At 34.1% G+C, this 19,995-nt stretch overlaps 2 protein-coding genes and 1 pseudogene across 2 annotated transcripts; 2 read left to right on the plus strand and 1 right to left on the minus strand.

Moving 5' to 3' along the window:
• Positions 1-4,049: 4,049 nt before the first annotated feature.
• On the plus strand, positions 4,050-8,893 carry LOC114372537 (guanine nucleotide-binding protein subunit gamma 2-like). The gene is made up of 4 exons (XM_028330141.1): positions 4,050-4,659; positions 8,343-8,395; positions 8,497-8,541; positions 8,629-8,893. The coding sequence occupies exons 1-4, from the start codon at positions 4,525-4,527 to the stop codon at positions 8,714-8,716; spliced, it is 321 nt and encodes a 106-aa protein (XP_028185942.1). The 5' UTR covers positions 4,050-4,524; the 3' UTR covers positions 8,717-8,893.
• Positions 8,894-9,018: 125 nt separating this feature from the next.
• On the minus strand, positions 9,019-10,867 carry LOC114372536 (annotated as a pseudogene).
• Positions 10,868-11,902: 1,035 nt separating this feature from the next.
• LOC114371219 (pyruvate kinase isozyme A, chloroplastic-like) lies at positions 11,903-18,325 on the plus strand. The gene is made up of 6 exons (XM_028328664.1): positions 11,903-12,601; positions 12,800-12,890; positions 12,976-13,169; positions 15,212-15,333; positions 16,531-17,009; positions 17,574-18,325. The coding sequence occupies exons 1-6, from the start codon at positions 12,080-12,082 to the stop codon at positions 17,873-17,875; spliced, it is 1,710 nt and encodes a 569-aa protein (XP_028184465.1). The 5' UTR covers positions 11,903-12,079; the 3' UTR covers positions 17,876-18,325.
• The last annotated feature ends 1,670 nt before the right edge of the window (positions 18,326-19,995 follow it).

Genomic DNA, 19,995 nt, shown 5'->3' on the forward strand with positions numbered 1-19,995 from the left:
GACCATGGTTCGCTAAACCATTTAGGCCTCAAATTGTGATTAGTTGTATTGGGTACCCTAATTTCTCTTTTAATGAAAGTTCTTTGATGTTATTCAAATGATTGTGTTTTTTTACGGCTTTCTATTTTATGTTAGAATTGATCACTCTAATTCTTAGTCAATTGCATGTCAATGACCATCTACTAATAATTCACTAAAATGTAAAATGATAGGGATTATAAAACTTGCATGACCAAACTGGTGGCATGAACCTCCTTTATACAAATCTCTCTAATGTTTATCCTTAACAGTAAATTGAATCCCAAATGATCAATATAAGGTTAATTTAGGGGGAAGAGTATTCTAAGACTTTAACCATTGGCTGACAATTAAATTAAGAAGTTCTAAGCAATTATTTGATAACTGGAATATTTGAATTGAATTAAAAATTAGTAGAAAATGGTACATGCAAAATTATAATATGAGTCTTCACCATTCATACATATCTCTTCTTGTTGTATGTCTCTAATTTTATTTTTTTGAATGCAAACATAAACATTTCCTAACTCAAAATAAAAATTTAAAATTATTTAGTCTATGCTACTAGATTACTATACTAAGAAAATATACAATTATGCATAAGTGGCCTTAGACCCTGCTCCAATAAAGTCGACTAGCTTTGAATTTTGATACTTATATAAGTACATTAACATTATCATAATAGGTATGTATGAGTGTGTTCGTTTGGAGAAAAAAGAAAGTAAAAAATGAGAGAAATAAACATGATATCCACATTATTGTATTCTATTTTAATTTAAGAAAATTATCTTAATTTATTTTTTTATTTTTTATTTCACTCTATCGAATTAGATCTTAATATTATATTTTTTTATAAAAAAAATACTACCACTACTAAAGAGAAAGGGGCAAGCAGGCAACAGATCCATTGTTTTACATTTTTATAAGCTTTTAGAAAAATAAATCAGATGAAGATGATATATATAGTATTTATTTTTTCAAAAGCTAATGAAAGAAAAGGAAATGGAGAGAAACAACCGTATGAATAACAATTTTTTCAAACAGTATTTATGATTTTACATAAAGCAAAAAGGAAGATAGAAAGTGTGCAATTTGCAGCAACGTGCCAAGGTAAAATACTGAAGAAAAAACTGTCTTGTAAGGAAATTAATGATTTCAAGTTACATGAACAGTTAACAGGTGTCCCACATACCACATTCAAGTGTGATAGTTAAGACTACATAGTATTGGTGATGAGGACGATGGTAGCGTAGACCAAGCCAATCACAACGAAGATGAAGGCTTTAATTCAAGAAAGGCTACAATTGTTTGACTCTATAAATAATGACACAGACTTAATTAACAATTTAATTGGATATGCTATGCTTTCCTCTTTCACCTAATTAATGCTATGTTGTTAAGATTAGTAAGCGTCACGCCTGGTTTTTCTCAGTTGACCATGAAGAGGACCACATTGCCCACTTCACACGCCATGGACTCCCCATCGTATGGCAACTAATCTCCCTCCTTTTTTTTTTCTTTTTTTTAAGTGTTGGACTTCAAACTTTTTAATATTACATTTGTTATTTATTTCACTTTTTTTAATAGGATAAAAAAATTTGTAATTAAATTTTTTTTGTCATGTTTATAATATGAATAGAACATATTTTATTCATTTGTTTCGATAAATCTAGTTGTAACAAATTTGATTATACCAAATAATTATAGCTAGAAATTAATTTACAGGAAATAATTGTAACTCAGACTATTATAGTAAATCTCATTGAATAATATCTTATTTTTAATTTGTATTAATTTATTTTAAAATATTATGTTGATGATATTAAATTAATCAATTTTACTACTTTCATACATTTGATAATATTGTATTAATTATATTGGATATTTGGATAACTCATAATATAAAATAATAATTCTAAAAAAAAAGGATCAAATTTAAATGAATAATTCATTGGTCAGAACCAAATCAAACTGTTCATGAATAGATTGGATTTTAAAAAAATTGTGAAAATCGAATCGATCAAATTTGATTTGATTAAGTCTCAAATGTGATCAAAATCGATTTGAATTTATTAGTGAACATCCCGACAAACAACATTAACATTACACTTTTAACATTGAATGAAATTTTTATAAAATTTATCATATAAAAAATAAGAACCGCATTATTTACTCATTTCTAAATAAATTTATTCAATATAATTATGCTTAGGAAAAGTTTAAATATGTAAAAAGCAAAAATATTGTATAAACCTATCCAGTCAAAATACACATAAAAGATCCATTCAAATTGTATGTGGCACTATCCAATTGGTGGGATTTAGTACAAGGGCAACTTCTTGGTAAATTAATGTCCTTTTACCGTACCACTTGCAAGGTGGAAATTCAAACAGTATAGTAGTAACAGGGTATAACGGACGAAGGACAGACAAAAACAGAGATTTAATTCTTACGGATAAAATATGATATTTTATGATTGATTGACACTAATTAATGCAGTTAGAAAGATTACACACAAAGATAAGTTTCCTTTGTGTGGTAAGTTAGAGGTGAGAGTGTCACTTTTCAATATTCATTTTTTTTTTCAATCCTCAAGAACATATTTTTATTGTGTTATTTTTTTTAGGTAAAAGAGTGAAAAATTATAATTCAAGATATTTTAATCTTTTTTTATTACCCTATTATTCATATAAAATATTTATTAATTTTATTAATAACTAATATTTATTAAAAAAATTGTCTGTCATTTTTTTTGAAGTTTTTTTTCTTTCAACCATTTTTTTATTGATAAAACTCATCAAAAACTTACTTTAAGATACAAATTTTGTTGCACACATACTAATAACATAGCATTAGTCAAGATATTTTAATCTACTCTCTTGTTCCCATTTCTTTTGATGTTTAAGTTTATTGAACATGGGTTAAAAAAATATTTAATAGGACTAAAATATTGTTATATTTGGACTAAAATGTCCTAATTTAGTACATTGATCTTTGATTCTTGTACCACTAGTAATGACTATTAAATAAGAGTATATTTGAGGGAAAAAACATTAATTATACTTCCAAATTCAAAAACATCAATTGTTTTGAAAAAATAAAGACTCAAAGCATTGAAAAAAAAAAGGGAAAGAAGGAGTATAATATAAGAGTAGATATTTTTGTGATGAGTAGTGTTGTATTTTCATTTAATTTTTTTTCTATGCTATGGAAGAGTATTAAAAGAAATATAATAAAATGGTGTTTGAAATATGATTTTGAATTTTTACTTTTTTTAAAGCAAATGGATTTACCTGTTTTGTGTTGCAAAAATCCGGGTTCAAATTTAAAATACCTTGGATTTGAGATCGTTTGGTATACGAGAAATTAAAGAGAAACCATAAAAAAAAAAGAACATAAACAAAGGAGAAGTAAGAAATTATATGTGATTTGTCGGATGTAAATAAAAGAGAAAAAAAAATAAAAAGATAAACAAAGGAAAAGTTAAAATACCTTGTATTTGAGATCGTTTGGTATATGAGAAATTAAAGAGAAAAAAAAATAAATAAAGGAGAAGTAAGAAATTATATGTCCCAATGATTGACTGAGAATCAATTATCACAATTTTTATTAAATGATAATCTTTTATTTTTTAAAGAAAGATGATTGTTTTTCTTTAACAATCCAATCTTTATCTTAAAAATTAATTTCAAAAACATTTTTTTAGTTTGTTTTCTATTTATTTTCTTATTTTTAAATTAAATACTATTTTTATTTATTTTATTTTTCTCTTATATATTTTCATTTACTCTATTTGTTTTCGTACTTACAAAATCGACAGCTAATCTATCTATCCTTAAAAACTGAAAAATCTCACTTGTCCAATCCCAATATGAAGAGAAAAATGGAAATTGGAAAGCAAAAGTAACATGTTTGCTTGTTGGCATAAAATAAAATAAAACCAAATCATATTAGCCAGTGAGAGAGCGAAACGGCCACAGTAAACAGAGTGTAAACACTGTCACCGCGTGACACTGCTCAAAAATCAAAACATAATCTCAAAGTCAGAAAGTAAGAGAGAAAAAGTATTTTTTGGAAAGAATGAGAAACTCGAAAGAAAACCAGCTTTGTTGTTAATGTCTTCGAATTCCAACACCACCCAAAAACGACAACTTCCACTTCAACACTTGAAGCCAAATTTTCTTTTTCAAACTCCAAACACCCCCTCCTCTCTCTCTCTCTCTCTCTCTCTCTCTCTCTCTCTCTTATATGCTTTCTTTCTTCACCAAACACAACACCCTTGTGATCTGTCTGTCTCTGCGTTTTCAGTACGCATAGATCCTGCTCTATTGTTTTCTGAACCCACTCTTCCACTTTCAATTCCTTAGCCAACACTTGATTATGGGGTCCATCAAAGATTTCTTCTTCAATGCACTCTAACTTAATCACCTTTCTTTCATAATCATAACCAAGCTATGGATTTTAAGATTTTAGATTTTCCACTGCAACCAAATTCACTCTTGGAAAATGGAATCCGGTGGGCCTGAATCCGCAAGCCCCATGACCCACAGGGTTCAGTCTCTGTCCTCAGCAGATACAAGAGGGAAACATAGGATACATGCTGAACTCAAACGCTTGGAGCAAGAAGCACGATTCTTAGAGGTACGTACTCTTTTTTTTTCTTCTCTTAAAAATCATCATTATAATATCTTGGGGTTTTGTTCGTTGGTGGGGTGGTGATTTTTTTTTTTCTGTTTGTTTGTTTATTTGTTCTTTTTTTGTGTCGTTTTTTTTTCTCTATTAGCCTTTGCTTTGCTTTTTGATTGGTGTACTTTTTTTTGTTCTTCTGAACGAGAGATGCTAAAATGAGTTTGGGAAAGGTTTTAACTTTTCTTTGTTGGTGTGTCGGTATTATCAGAGACAAATGCTATCTGTGAACCTGATGACGTTGCCTACAAATTAACAAAAAAAAAAAAATATTTGGTTGATTGCTGGTGTATTCTACTATTATTCTGTCAGCTTGATTTATGAGTTTTGTTTGTGGAAACACTGTTTAAGAAATTAATGTTCAGATTGGAGAAGTACAGTACATGTTATTGTGGTCCGTGATTCTCAACCATAGGGTGGCCTCCTTATAGTTAAAAGGGTAGTTGTTTTATTAAATGCATGGTTCTCAAAAGATACACTTGCATTTACACCAATTTGGTCCTTCAAAGATTTTTGACAACCAATCAGTCCTCTGAATATTTAAATTGACATGAAAATGGTTCAAGTTGATCTCATATATAGCTAGACAAAAGAGTTGATTTTGTGTATTTTTTAATCTAAGGATTCCTAATTTGATGTTGCAAATCTTTGGAAGATCAGATTGATGTCAAGTGTATCTTTGGAGGACCAAACTGGTAGTTCAGTTATTGTTTCCCCAATGAATACATTCCAGTAATCATAATTAATGTTTTGATAAATTAATTGTTTACGCCGTTATAATGGTGTTTGAGTATGATTATCAGTTATTCTTGATGAACAAAATGCGATTTTAGCTGACAAAATTGTCTTTTGAAATATGTGTGAACATTTCAGTTAAAGATCCATCAACTACCGTTCCCAAGTCTTCGCTTGTCAACCTATCATTACAGTGGCCGAAGCTTAATGATTGATATAGTATAATTAAACTGTTGTTGTCTTTTTTACTTTAATTTGTGTCGTTTCTTGCTTACTCCTGTCGTAAGTTACGGTTTCGACAACTTTGCATTTTCATTTTGTAGGAAACTGCCAGAAAGTCCATTTAGTTGCACTCAGGCACCGTTTTTTCTTTGAGATGAATTCTAAATTTACAATTTACTTTATCACTCTTATTACCAGTGGCTACTTTATTTAAAACGGCAGTAGAATTTTAAAAATCATATGTGATTCATAATTGTAATTGTGCAAAAATGGAATATGCACCTTGACTTTTGAATGGATTTGTTGAAACTCAGCTGCTGCGTTTCAAAGGTTAGACGTTGTAAGACCTGATGAGAAGAATCACATTTGGAATATGAAAACTATAACTATTAGCTTCTTAAAATCGCATCCAAGATATGGAACCTAGCATGCTTTTAATAACTTTATCCAAGTTATCATGACTGATAACTGTCTAACAACAAATATTGCCGGTTGAAAATTTTATGAAGTTTTCTGTATTAAAATTTCAGTTGATTTTTCCAAATGTTTGTTTATGCACAAACAAATTTATCAATGTTGGTGGATAGCCAAAATTCCGCCCTATATACACACCATTATGGCATATGACGCCGCCATAGTGGGCTTCCCTTCATAGATTGCCTAAGGCAAAGGGGTTGAAAAATGTCACGTGATAGTGTTATGGCGGCACTAAGATGGTTATTTTAACAACAGTGTGCACAAATCAACTTTAGCATTTTCTGTTCATGGGAAAAAGTTAAACAAGTCGGAGAAATTTAGCTAGTCTACCTCCTTTTATATATAATTGCAATTGACATAGTTGGCTTAATATATGAATGTACCTTCTTTGTTAGGTTATTTTCTGATGAATGTTTATTGGAACTGGGGGATAATAATTTCATGAAGTAGGACATCCATTCCAAAATAAATCTTGTTGTTTGCATTTGCTTCTCATTTATCAATAGTTTATTACTTCCCTACTGTTTTGATTTACTTTGTACAGTTATAAGCAATTAAGCATCAATTACTCAAATATTTCAACCATGCTTTTGGAAATAATTGAGATTTGAGATTCCATTTCTCAACTAGCAATCTTTAAAACATGGGACAAACTACAGAGAGAATATGATTTTTCACCAAAATCCTTCCAATTCTTGGGTTCTTATTCTTTGATATGAGCCGGTGAAGGTATAGATAATGAATTGTAAGTTCTATGACAAATTAGAAACCAAAATTTGATATTTTAGATCACTTACAAGAAGGTTCTGCATATTGAATTGGGGAATGGAGAGAAGGCTCTAAGAACTTGATTTAGATTTGTTGCCTGCTTTTATCCTTACCAACCTAAAACATTCAAATTTAGGTGTGAAGGAAATTTAGAAACATCAAATTGAGGGTTTGTCAAACTGTATAGATCATTGCTAACACCTTTTTGAGCTCCTGTTCTGCTTGGTTAAGGATATGCAATTAAGCAATCATATCATTGAGTGTTCAGAGAACTAGCAAAATTCTGTGCTATTAACTTCATCGGCATCAAGGTTACTAGGAGTAATATAATGTTGCCGACATCATTCACTGTCCCCTCCTTTGGCTTTTTCGGTGATTTGCCAATGACCAATAGAGTTGATGAAGGGACGCTTCTAACTTTTTAGTGATCATTTGTCTCAAATATTATTATCTTGTTTAATAACAGTTTCATGATCTGGAATATGCTATCAAGTCCTTACCTGGTTAAGATTATTTGGTATTCATCATCTGGCCCACTTCATTCATGGAGAGGATAGAAAGAAGCAACCATTAATTTCTTAGATATATAGGTTGATTTTTTTGTTAATGCTTTAAGTGGTCAAGGTCAACTATGTAGATCTGTTCTTAAGTGGATTGCACCGTTGGACAGGGAGGATTAATTTTTATTTTTTTTACTATATACCTATGAAACTGCTTCCTTCTCTGTTTATATTATATCTCTCATAGTTGGCATAAGCTCATTGTTAGGAGTCTTGTATTGGTTTGATTATTTTCCCTCTGTATCTTAGTCTTTAGGGAGATGGGATATGAAAATTCCAAGGACTTGAAATCTCTTTCGTGCATATTTTTTGAAAGGTACAAGTTTCAAAATACCACGTGGAACTGAATATTGTTTTCTGATCAAGATGACTAGATATGGGTGAAATGGGAAGGTAATTGTAGTTGTAGCACTTGACCAAAGGGTAGTCCAATCCTCTTCCATGTGGTCTTGTTTACATTTCCCTTTTCCTTTTTCCACATTTTTTTCCCTATGGCTAGGTGTGACTGAGTTCAGGAGAGGGGTGGTAAGGCTAGGAATTAGGATGCAGGAAACGCAGCTTGCGCAGGATTCCATCCTGGGATCTAGAGCTTACAGTAAGGGATTTGTGCCATTTGATCTATGGCTGTTTGGCATGCACATTGCCTTTCAGTTTCAGTATTATTATGTTTGTATCTTCACTATTTCTGTAGGATTAAATTCCTTAGTCTTTGATGAAAATGTATGGGAGGTCTAAGAAGCCATCTGGTGAGCTTTTCATAGGAAAGGCTGATTGTGGTTCTTAGGCTCTCTTATCCATGACTTGTATTTAGTTCTAGTTTTCAAATTTGGGTTGCAAGTGTTTCAATGCTCAATAGTCATTATAAAATGAATGCAGGAAGAGTTGGAACAACTTGAAAAGACGGAGAAAGCATCTACAACGTGCAAAGTGTAAGCTTAGAAGTAGAAAATGATTTGATATTGTTAATGTGTAATGTATATAATTTGTGTTGGTTTAACTTTGAATTTCCATCCGGTGTTTGTTTTGCCAGAATGCCCAGCAATGTAGAAACAAAACCTGATCCATTACTACCATCGTAAGATCTCTTATTTGAACTTCCTTTATTTATGCTGCAACCACGTGCTATCTTTGACGTGTAACAATTTTTTTGGGGGGGTGACAGAACAGTTGGTCCCCTAAGTCCTGCATGGGATCGATGGTTTGAAGGCCCCCAAGATTCTAAAAGCTGCTGTAGATGCTGGATTCTCTGATGATGATCAATGCTAATTGCCAACCCCACCCCTTCCCCCCCTTTTAATCCAATATTGGTCTAAATGAGTTTTGAAAAAATATTGTCATTGGCAAATTTTCATGAATGCTCCCTTGTGCGGATGACAATTATAGCAAATACATAGTTTTTATGTTTCAGATGACAGCTTGATTGCTGAGACGATGATTACCAACACATGATGACAATATATATATATATATATATATATATATATATATATATATATATATATATATATATATATATATATATATATATATATATATTCCATTGCAAAGCGTGTGGAATAAGGCATTTTCACAGATCTTTGGTAAATGATATGTTTGATTACACAAAGTGAAACTGCAAGAATCTATAATCTAGCTTGGCTCTTTGAAGTATAAATGATACATATAATTTGTCGCTTATGACAAATTCAATACAAGAAAAATGAATTTCATTCTAAGTTTTCAGCAACCTAACATCATCTTGGTGTGTTGCCGGTTACTCTCTGGGCAATCCATCCCAGACCATCATACAACCCTTCTCCTAAGAGGGCACAACAAGTTTGTATGTGCCAATCATGATCCTTGATGCTGTGAAGTGAGAGTGCATCAGTGATCTCAGCAGGAGTCATAGCATCCTTGATATCTTGTTTATTAGCAAAGACAAGAATGACAGAATGTTGTAAATCTTCATGCCCCAGCAACCTAAAAAGTTCATCCTTTATGATAGTGATCCTGGTTCTATCACTGCTGTCTATCACCGCAATAACAGCATTTGTCCCTCAGCAATATGTTGACCATGATGTCCTCAGTCTTTCTTGTCCACCAAGATCCCAAACCTGAAATGAATGATAAAGTGTAATGAGTAATGTCTTAATCCTTCACTACAGTAAAGCTTCCAAATATTCATACCTAATGTAGTTTAAAAACAAGTATGGATTGTTAATGGAAAAAGGGGAAAAATAATTATCTAGCAACCCAGATAAGGGAAGTAGAACGATGTTTTCAACTTCAGACATCTCTTCCCCCCTTCCCATACTGCATTTGGTTCAAAGGAGAGGGAAGTAGAGATGGGAATTCCCTTGTTTGGTTTGCAAGAGAAAGCAAGGGAAAATACGAATAGTATACTGTTATAAATATTAATAGAGAAAATTGGATATAAAAATAATATCTCTAAGCAATCTTGATTAGCATAGTTCAACAATTATTAATAATTTACTAACCATAACACAGTAGCATTTGTTTACTATGACAAAGCGAAGGGTCCAAGACTAAGTTCATACAGAAACGCCTAGGATTCAACATCAGATGCAAATTGAAGGTTGGAAATGTCGAGAATCAAGGTTAGCCAAGCATTTTAAAAAAATAGACACACAAGTAAACAATGTCCAAGACTAAGTAGGGGGTCTAGTCTAATAAGGGCCAAAGGGTGCTGTTTCGGACGTTACTTTGATTAGACTAATGAAAGATTAAGAATAGACAAGTCCTCGTACTCATACATACATATTCAGCAACAAATAAATATAACATTAAACCCTTGAAGCAAGATTAACACATTAAAACAAAATATATCAATAAATAAAGTAGTAAAGTGATAATAGTAACCTCAAATCTTATATTTTTGTAGACGAGCTCTTACACGTTGCTACCTACAGTAGGGTTGGTTGTGACAACCTCACCCAAGTGCAATTTATAAAGGGTTGTGGTCTTTCCCGCGTTGTCCAATCCAACTACCACAATCTTATACTCCTTTGCAGGGAATAACATAAACCAGAACCTCGATATCATTGCTCCCATCCTTTATCTGCTTCTGAATTAATCACCTAAACAATCAGCAGACCAAACCCATTAATTAGGAACATAAAGGGTATATTAAAACCTGACTTTTAACCAAAAAAGCATCGAGCTTGCGTTGAATCAGAATGTCAAGTTTGCATATTGATAAAATGAGCAAAAAACGTGAAGAACGATTCTATCGAACCTGACACCGTTGTTTCTGATTAGATTGTAAAGAGAATTGGAGTTGTTTGCTGTGTGAATTGGAACCGTTGAATTGAAAGGAACCCCAGTTTCCGATTTGGGAACGAATTTACAATTTTGATTTGGATATCCATGGAGCAAAGGAACTACGTCTTGAACTTTAGAATGACGTGGAGCGCATTGATGTCGCTGCCACGTAGAAAACTTTAATTATTTATTCAACAATTTTCGTTTGGTGCAACCAAACACACACACAAAAAATATCATTTTCTTATTTATGTTCTAATTTGTAGTTTAAATTTAATGGTTTTATTATAAATTTTATCCTCATATACTTTTTTATGCGTGATTTATTCAACTTTTAATTTCATAAAATACATCTTGTTTAAAAAAATTAAGCAAAAGTAAATATAACATTCTTTTAAGACTTAAGAAGTAATCTTTAAAAATTCTGATATTTATTTAAGAGATATATTTTATCTAATAAATATATTTTCAAACATACAAACTTAACCGTTGAATTCAAACCTTGTGAGTTATGAGTGACTTTGAGAAAGATGACAAGGTTATCTCACGTGGTCACTTGTAGTCTTTAATAAAATGTATTTTCAATTTACAATTTTTTCACCCAAAAATATATCCTTTATGTCGTGTGTCTTTTACATTTTAATGAAATGAGATGAAAACATGGTCATCAATATAAGCCTAGAATATGATGTGGGTTGAGATGATACTATTGTTGCTGGTGTGAGATTCACTCAATTCAACATTATCTTATTTTATTCACAAATTAATGTCACCAATTAACACATTTAAATGCTATTCTACTTCCATTACAAATCTTCATAACATTTGTTCACAAATTATTTCTATTTATATTTTTTTTGTTTGCATATTCCTATTTATATAATATCAATAGTCCCCCCTAAAAAAAGTGCAAAAATATAAATAAAAATGAAATTCCTACTGACATTGTTCATTAGCTAACACGGACAACAACGATCAACACACATCACACCACTTTTAATATCCCTAATAATAACAAATTTAAATTTGAAAAATCTTAAAAATAAGTTATACGTATTTTTAGAAATATTTTAATTTATATTGATAGTATATTGTATTAAAATTCTTCTTAGTTTATATTTTTTACTTATACAGTAGTAGTACTAGTAGTAGCATAGCATTTACCCTAATGAAAAACACACTTCTTGCCAGCACATCACAGTACTTCACCTCGTAGTCTCCGCAGTTGGGGTTTAGAGACAACTGCAACTCCGTTAATAACAACACAACACTCAAAACCCAAAACACTTTATACTTTCTTCACTTCGAACTCGCACTTCGTTTCCCTCTCTATCTCTCCGCCACGCGCCACCATGTCAGTCTCACACTCCCTCCAGCTCCGCCTCTTCACCCCTCCCCCCACCGCCATTCCCACCCACAACCACCTCCCTCCCCCCACCCTCCTCCTCCCGCGCGCCGCCCACCGCCGCTTCCTCTCCCTCCGCGCCTCCTTCTCCCCGGAAACCCTGGTCTCCGACAACAACGGCGCCCCCTCCCCCCCGCCCCCCTCCGATCCGAGCTCCATCGAGGTGGACTCCGTCACGGAAGCCGAGCTCAAGGAGAACGGCTTCCGCAGCACGCGCAGGACCAAGCTCGTCTGCACTGTGGGCCCCGCCACGTGCGGCTTCGAGCAGCTGGAGGCCCTCGCCGTCGGAGGCATGAACGTCGCCAGAATCAACATGTGCCACGGCACCAGGGAGTGGCACAAGGAGGTCATCGACCGCGTCCGCCGGCTCAACCACGAGAAGGGCTTCGCCGTCGCCATCATGATGGACACAGAAGGCAGCGAGATTCACATGGGCGATCTCGGCGGCGCTTCCTCCGCCAAAGCCGATGTACTATTACTACTATTAATTAGTTTCCCCTTTTTGTTATCATCACTTCTTCAATTCAATACTCATTCACCAACAAGGCTCGGGTTCGAGCTTTGTGAGGGAAAAAATGTGGTCGGATACTCTATACCAATAACATGGTTACCAAATAAAAAATTCAGTACTCATTGTCATTGTATTGTGTTACTCTCTTGCTTGCAGGACGGTGAGATCTGGACATTCAGTGTTAGAGCCTTCGATTCGGCTCTTCCCCAACACACCATCAATGTCAATTATGAAGGCTTTGCCGAAGGTTAACTAACTTCACCAAATTTTATCTATTGTTTGTTTGTTTGTTGTTAGACTCTAATGATTGCAATGTGATTGTGATGTGGCAGATGTGAAAGTGGGGGATGAGCTTTTGGTGGATGGAGGAATGGTTAGGTTTGAGGTGATTCAGAAGATAGGTCCAGATGTTAAGTGCCGTTGTACTGATCCTGGCTTGTTGCTGCCGAGGGCCAATCTCACATTCTGGAGGAATGGTAGTTTGGTGCGAGAAAGGAATGCCATGCTTCCTACTATTTCTTCCAAGGTTGTCGATTCCTCCTTTGCCTTTTGCTTCCTTGCATTGCATCTCTTCATTGCTATTTTTTTCCGGCAAAGAATAAAATCTATTTTTGTCATCAACTTTGCCTTAAGTGAAGAAATGAAGCTTGTCGATGCTATAGTATTACTATTGTTGTATTATTCAATCCTATTCCTAGGTCACAGTTGGGAGCTACTGGTGTGCATAGGTCCCTAGAACTCTAGCAACCATGAGTTTATCGAGTTATACAAAAGGTTTATAGTTATTGTATACAGTTCTTATCAGGCTACTGACCTGGAATATCATGCAGAGATTAGGAATTTAGAATAGATACTATCATACAGAGCCAATGGTCTGACAATGAAGGAACATGTTGGTTGTGATGATTCTAAACTGTATGTGTTAGGCACTCTTATATGGGGAAGGGAAAAAGAGGGATTTAGGCTATAACAAACTTGCATGCATGGCAACAAGTGTAGGAAGAATTGTGGTAAAGTTAGATGCTGGCTTACATGTAAGGGAAGAAGCGGTAAATGAGAGAGGAAGGCAATCATTTGATAGTTTCAGAATGATTGTAGCTACAGGGCAGAGAAGTTTTCCTTCTCTGTTTGGTTTTATTTCATTCTCATTTTCTATACCTGCAAATTCCCTTGTAACCAGAGCCCTGTTATCTAAGTTTTTTTCGCTTGAATAGTGAGATTCCATTTCCTATCAATTGGTTTCAGAGCTCTGGTCCAGGAACCGTGGTACTGGGTACTGGATTCTATGATGAAAAAGTGGAAAAGCATTGAGAGGTTGAAATTCTTGAAAATTATCAAGAGGTTTGAGCGTTGGAGGAAGGAAGAACAAGGACATTGGAGAAGATTGAAAATTCTAGAATTTGAAGGAAATGAAGCATATGGGTGTGGTTGATCAAGGTGGAGGAGTACTTTGCTGTGACAGGAACACTTGAGGCAGAGAGGCTACCAAGGGCTGTAAAGACTCTTAGAAGCTGTGCTTTCAACTGGTGGCTTCGGTGGAAGTTATGCAACCCTCAAGCAACTTTGTTTGAGTTTGTAAGGCAGTGCTCAAGTGATTCCAGCTTTAGTATGACTCCAATATACCAGTCATGTACTGGATGAAGACCCAAAATTTGAGCAATCTAATGGTTTTGGGAAAGATTATGATAACCATGTTGCTTGATTCCTCAAGGGATTAATTTAGGCTATATTCCCCCAATTTATCTAACTGATCCCCTAACTAATTTTTCTAACTGTCCCTTACTAACTATCCTTAACCATTTTTCCCTTCTCTAACAGTATCACCAAGGGCAAATTGATAACTTTTTTTGCACTATTATCCACCCATTGTGTGGTCATACAAGAAATGTTAAAATGGATGTGTGGTCATACAAGGAAAGATAGAATATAGAATGACGTTATGTGAGAGAAGATTGGTGTAGCACCCATTGAGGAAAAGATTACAGAAAATCAGTTAAGGTGGTTTTGGCATGTACAAAGAAGGCCACAAGAGGCACCAATTAGAAGAGTAGATTGCATGATTTTTAGCTCGGGGAAAAGGAGAGAGGGAGACTGAAAAGGATGTTGGAGGAAATCATCAAGGGAGATCTTAGACTTAATAATATTTCTGAAACTTTGGTTTTTAATCGTACCAAATAGCGTCGTGTGATCCATGTAGTCGACATCCCCTAGTGGGATAAGGGTTTGTTGTTGTTGTCCACCCATTGTAGGCCTTGGGGGAAACATGTGGACTATGATTTGTATTGATCTTGGATCATGACAAGTTGATGACAAAACCACGTCCAAGATCTTAAAATTTTTTAACCTTTTCAATGTATATGGTAATGGCAGGTGATTTACCATGCTGCATTGTCGATCTGTGGTGATTTCTAAAGTCTAATAGTTATCATGCAAATTTGGGGGGCTTTATGCTTTTAACCATTCATGTTAGATTTCAGGTGGTTCATGTATTGATGCCAATTTTCCTTTAATCAGAAAGACCATCTGTCCCAAATAATGTAATTCATTTATCTGATTTTCCATGTGCAGGATTGGTTAGACATTGATTTTGGTATTTCTGAGGGTGTTGATTTTATTGCTATTTCATTTGTCAAGTCTGCTGAAGTTATTACTCATCTTAAAAGCTATATTGCTGCACGATCTCGTGATAGGTATGCACTGAGCTTTTATTTTATTTCCTTTTAAAGTTATTAGCAACACATAATTTTTAGTACTATTATTTTATCACCATTGAGAAGTATACTGTTATTATTTACCCCTTTTGTTATATTAAGGAATCTTAATTAACAAGTAACACCATTGACAGAGTTTCATGAATTATGGAATTATATCAGATTCAGTTTCATCTCCTTTCTTAGATTTATGTCCATATATCGTATCCTCCAAATTTGTGTCTCAATATTTGAATGTGCCTTGATCCTTTTCTGTGGACCTACATATTGAGTTAGCTTTTTTGACAAATGACTTATCTGAACCAAACAGACACCAGAGGTGCTATTGACAGGTGTGTTCGAAGGGCCTTGCCTCAAACACCAGATGATCTAATCCTCCTGGTGCTTCTTGCCCTTTTGCATTTGGCATGCTTTTTGAACCCTTTAATGAGACTTCCTTTTTGTGTTGAATACCACATGAATTTCAGTGAGGTGCAAAGTCTATCGCCTTACCTGAATCTAAAAAATATAAGGTGGTAAAGAATGCAAATGAGTAAAGGGGCCTTCCCTTCAAACACCAAGAGGTTCTGACCCTTTCACTGGTTCTTCATCTCAATTCCTTTGGCATGCCTTTTGCCACCTTTGTGGGGTTGAGTTAGGTCCTAAGTCCAAATTCTAAGATAGGCTCAATAACAGATTTGGCCTCCTTTAACTATGCTCTAAATGTCTATTTCTTGGTGTAAGGTGGTGTGTTGAGATCCCACATGGACTAGAAATATTGCCAATGTGGTCCTTATAAGGCATGCCCAAGCCAATGTCACAATTTTATCATCTTTGCCCAAGCCAAAACCTCTAAAATGAATCAAGAGGAACTGATGTAAACCCTTAGAACTGACCCAATATTCTCCAAAAATCTCAAACAGCTTATTCCAAACAAAAATAACTGCAGGACAGTGCCTAAAAATATGGTCTCGGGTTTCTGCACAAATACCTGCATATACCAAACATGTTGGAGGACAAAGTGGTGAAAGTTCTGTGCTTTTGTAATATGACCTTTAATGTTAATCCTGTTAAGATCAGCACTTCATACAATTTTATGCACTGTTTTCAATGTCGCCTTTATTATATATATTTTTTTAATATGCTAACATCGGGAGTTGTGATTAACATACTGTAATGTGATGAATCTGGTGACAGTGATATTTCTGTCATTGCAAAGATAGAAAGTATTGACTCATTGAAGAACTTAGAAGAGATCATTCTAGCGGCAGACGGAGCTATGGTGGCACGAGGAGACTTGGGAGCTCAAATACCTTTAGAACAGGTTCCATCTGCTCAACAAAGGATTGTTGAAATTTGCAGGCAATTGAATAAGCCTGTCATTGTTGCCTCTCAGCTACTTGAATCCATGATTGAGTACCCTACACCTACCAGAGCTGAAGTTGCAGATGTTTCTGAAGCAGTCAGGCAACGAGCTGATGCTTTGATGCTTTCTGGTGAATCAGCCATGGGCCAGTACCCTGAGAAGGCCTTAACTGTTTTAAGGAGTGTCAGTTTGAGAATTGAGAAATGGTGGAGGGAAGAGAAACGCTATGAAGCTATGTTGCTCCCTTCGGTTGGGTCTTATTTTTCAGAGAAGATATCTGAAGAAATCTGCAATTCAGCTGCTAAGATGGGTAAGCCGTCTTTAAGCCTTAAAACTTCTTTGTTTTCCTTATTTTTTTTGACTTTCACTGTTGCATATTTGATTTGATTTGCCGCATCAGTGTATACTGTTTAAAAGTTCAAACTTAAATTATTTTTTATAGGTTGCTTTACTACTTTCCTATTGTTAAAAGTTTTATAATCAAGGCAATGAGCCTAAAACCATGATAGTTTCTGTAAGAATGTCTGTTTAAAGAAATGTATATGCTTCCTCCAAAAAAAAAACACAAAAGAAACGTATATGCTGGAAGTCTTTAATAACAATTCATTATTGTTTGTCTTTTTCATACCATAATATAAGAGGCTGATTGTGTTCTTGACCATTGATATTCTTTGACGACCATTTCACAGTATATAGTTCTCATATCTGAAACACTATATAATGATTAATGACTGGTTAAAACACTTGTTTTACTCATGTAATTTTCAGTCTCTTCTAATGTTCAAGAGAACCCGAAAGCTCTTCTTAATTTTCAGTTTTGTTTGCTTTTTAGTTGTTTCATGATGTATGCTAACTTGAGATTTAACTTTGGCAGCCAATAATTTAGAGGTGGATGCACTTTTTGTGTACACAAAGACAGGGCACATGGCATCTCTATTGTCACGCTGCCGTCCTGACTGCCCAATCTTTGCTTTTACTACCACTCCATCTGTGCGTAGGCGTCTGAATCTTCAGTGGGGCTTGATACCTTTCCGCCTGAGCTTCACAGATGATATGGAGAGCAATCTCAACAGAACCTTTTCATTGCTCAAGGCCAGAAATCTGATCAAATCAGGTGACCTTGTCGTTGCCGTCTCTGACATGTTGCAGTCAATACAAGTGATGAATGTTCCTTGAGAACATGTTCATTTCTTCTGAAAGCCAACATAGCCGTTTGTTCAAAACCTGGGATGCTGCTAGAGGACTAAAATGGGGCAGAGACTACACGAATGAATTTTGTCGTTCTGTCATTTTAATTTATAGGACGCTACTGAAGTTTGGGAGAGTTAATATTATGGCCTTGAAGTTCTTTATTTTATTGCATACACCTTCAAGCTCTAGATGTCTTTTTTAGTCGAGTGAGATAGTATAGCGTAGTTACCCTTTTAAATTGTAAGGCACATATGCATTTCCTATGTTTATATCATGATATTAGCTGTCCACTTCAATGTTGACTAAAATGTGAAGGTTGCAATAAGGATTCCATTGTAGTTGCCTATCATTATGCACAATGTATTTGTCCTGTGTAAACTAAATGTTACAGTGCATATCCGCAGCAGTTAAATGAAGCAGTATTTGGTACAGCAAGTAGCTCATTGGTGAGTATAATACTTAAACTATGCACCTGAACACACTAGATCTTTTTTATACATATCCACATTTATTTTTTCTCATTTATTTTATTATTTTTCTCTATTTGGCCGTGATTTCAGTTGAGATTTTATGTTCTTCAAATTGGCAGTGTGTAATATACTATGTTTTATTTATTTTAATTCCACTGACGTGCAGTTATTGGAATTATGCTAAATTAGTATATTCTTAGACCAGAAACCTCCCATGATCAGATGAAATCAAACAATGTATTCCACTTTTGGAAGCCTTAAACACCATACCCAGTAGCGTGAATCCTGTTTAAAACTTTAAGGGATTTTTTAGATTATCAATTATAGAAAACCAACAGAATCTTGAAACTTATGATTCTCACAAACAATAAATAAACAGATAATGCATACTTTTCTCCATAAGAAGATTTTTCTCCGGTGTACTTTGATTTTCTTGGAAAAGGAAATAAACAAGATTTTACTTCCTTAGACTATTCTTTTTACCTCTGTACTGTGATGGCTATAGATTAGAAATAACTTTTTGAAGGGATCTTGTTTCACGTTAGTGGGTATTAACTCCTTTTTATATCCAGCAGTTACTTTCAAAAACTTCTCATATTTAATCCAATTATAATTTAGTCTTTAATTCTTAATTATTTATTTATTAGTTCTTACATAAGTCACATGTACATAGACTACTAAACATTATGAACTAAATAAATAAATAGATTAAACTAACATAATGCGCATTAAAAAAATGACTAAATCGTTTTATACATTGGGTACATAATAATTTCATGATTAAAGATAGGAACCAATTCGAGTCATGACGATTGTACATCATCTAATCGACATAGTCCCTTCCATGTACTACAAATTAGTCTTTTCCTTAATATGATCATTAGTTAGGAGTACATAATTGGTCCAACATAATGTCTTCATTCAAGACAAAACCTATTAACATTACTCTAACACAAATATGCATGAAAACATAGAGAACAGGTAATCAGAAACATATCATAATTAAGCTTAGAGTGTCACTAAAATGCATAAGATAAATTACACTTAATGATCATCAATGACAATAATGTCCATACTTTCAACATGTTCTATAATGTCTTGGGCGGTAATCCCTTATTCAAAGGGTCAGCTATCATAAGGTTTATGCTAATATATTTTATTGACACTCTTTGTTTCTGAACTTCTTCATTCACGACAAAGTACTTCAATTCCGCATGTTTAACACCCTTAAAGTACTCGTCGTTCTTAAAAAATCTGTTGCAGAGTTATCACAATATATTTTCAGCGGTCTAGCTATACTGTCGATAATTCCAAGCCCTGAAATAAAGTTCCGCAGCCAATTAGCTTGAATTGTAGCCTTAAAACATACTACAAATTCAGCTTTTAAATGCAACAACAACTGATGCATACAAAATTGCTTCCATTTATTTTCGTTCCATATCATTTATAGGACATTGTGCGAGACTAAATTTGTCTCCTTTTTAAATTAGAACAAGTGATGTTAAACACCTTTCCATCTTGAATCTCTCTAATACTTTATTGATATATGCTTTCTGAGGTAAGCCTAACAATCCTTGTGATCTATTACAAAATATTTTTATCCCTATCACATAACTTACCTCACCCATATCTTTC

Source organism: Glycine soja, chromosome 10 (assembly GCF_004193775.1).
Source record: "Glycine soja cultivar W05 chromosome 10, ASM419377v2, whole genome shotgun sequence".
NCBI lineage: Eukaryota > Viridiplantae > Streptophyta > Magnoliopsida > Fabales > Fabaceae > Glycine > Glycine soja.

What these genes read in the sequence shown, in the direction of transcription:
- LOC114372537 (XM_028330141.1), top strand. Translation starts at nt 4,525, where the DNA reads ATGGAATCCGGTGGGCCTGAATCCGCAAGCCCCATGACCCACAGGGTT. An exon ending in GCATCTACAACGTGCAAAGT is followed by an intron (nt 8,396 to 8,496) that starts GTAAGCTTAGAA and finishes TTGTTTTGCCAG; the next exon opens with AATGCCCAGCAATGTAGAAA. An exon ending in CCTGATCCATTACTACCATC is followed by an intron (nt 8,542 to 8,628) that starts GTAAGATCTCTT and finishes GGGGGGTGACAG; the next exon opens with AACAGTTGGTCCCCTAAGTC.
- LOC114371219 (XM_028328664.1), top strand. Translation starts at nt 12,080, where the DNA reads ATGTCAGTCTCACACTCCCTCCAGCTCCGCCTCTTCACCCCTCCCCCC. An exon ending in TTCCTACTATTTCTTCCAAG is followed by an intron (nt 13,170 to 15,211) that starts GTTGTCGATTCC and finishes TTCCATGTGCAG; the next exon opens with GATTGGTTAGACATTGATTT. An exon ending in CAATTCAGCTGCTAAGATGG is followed by an intron (nt 17,010 to 17,573) that starts GTAAGCCGTCTT and finishes TAACTTTGGCAG; the next exon opens with CCAATAATTTAGAGGTGGAT.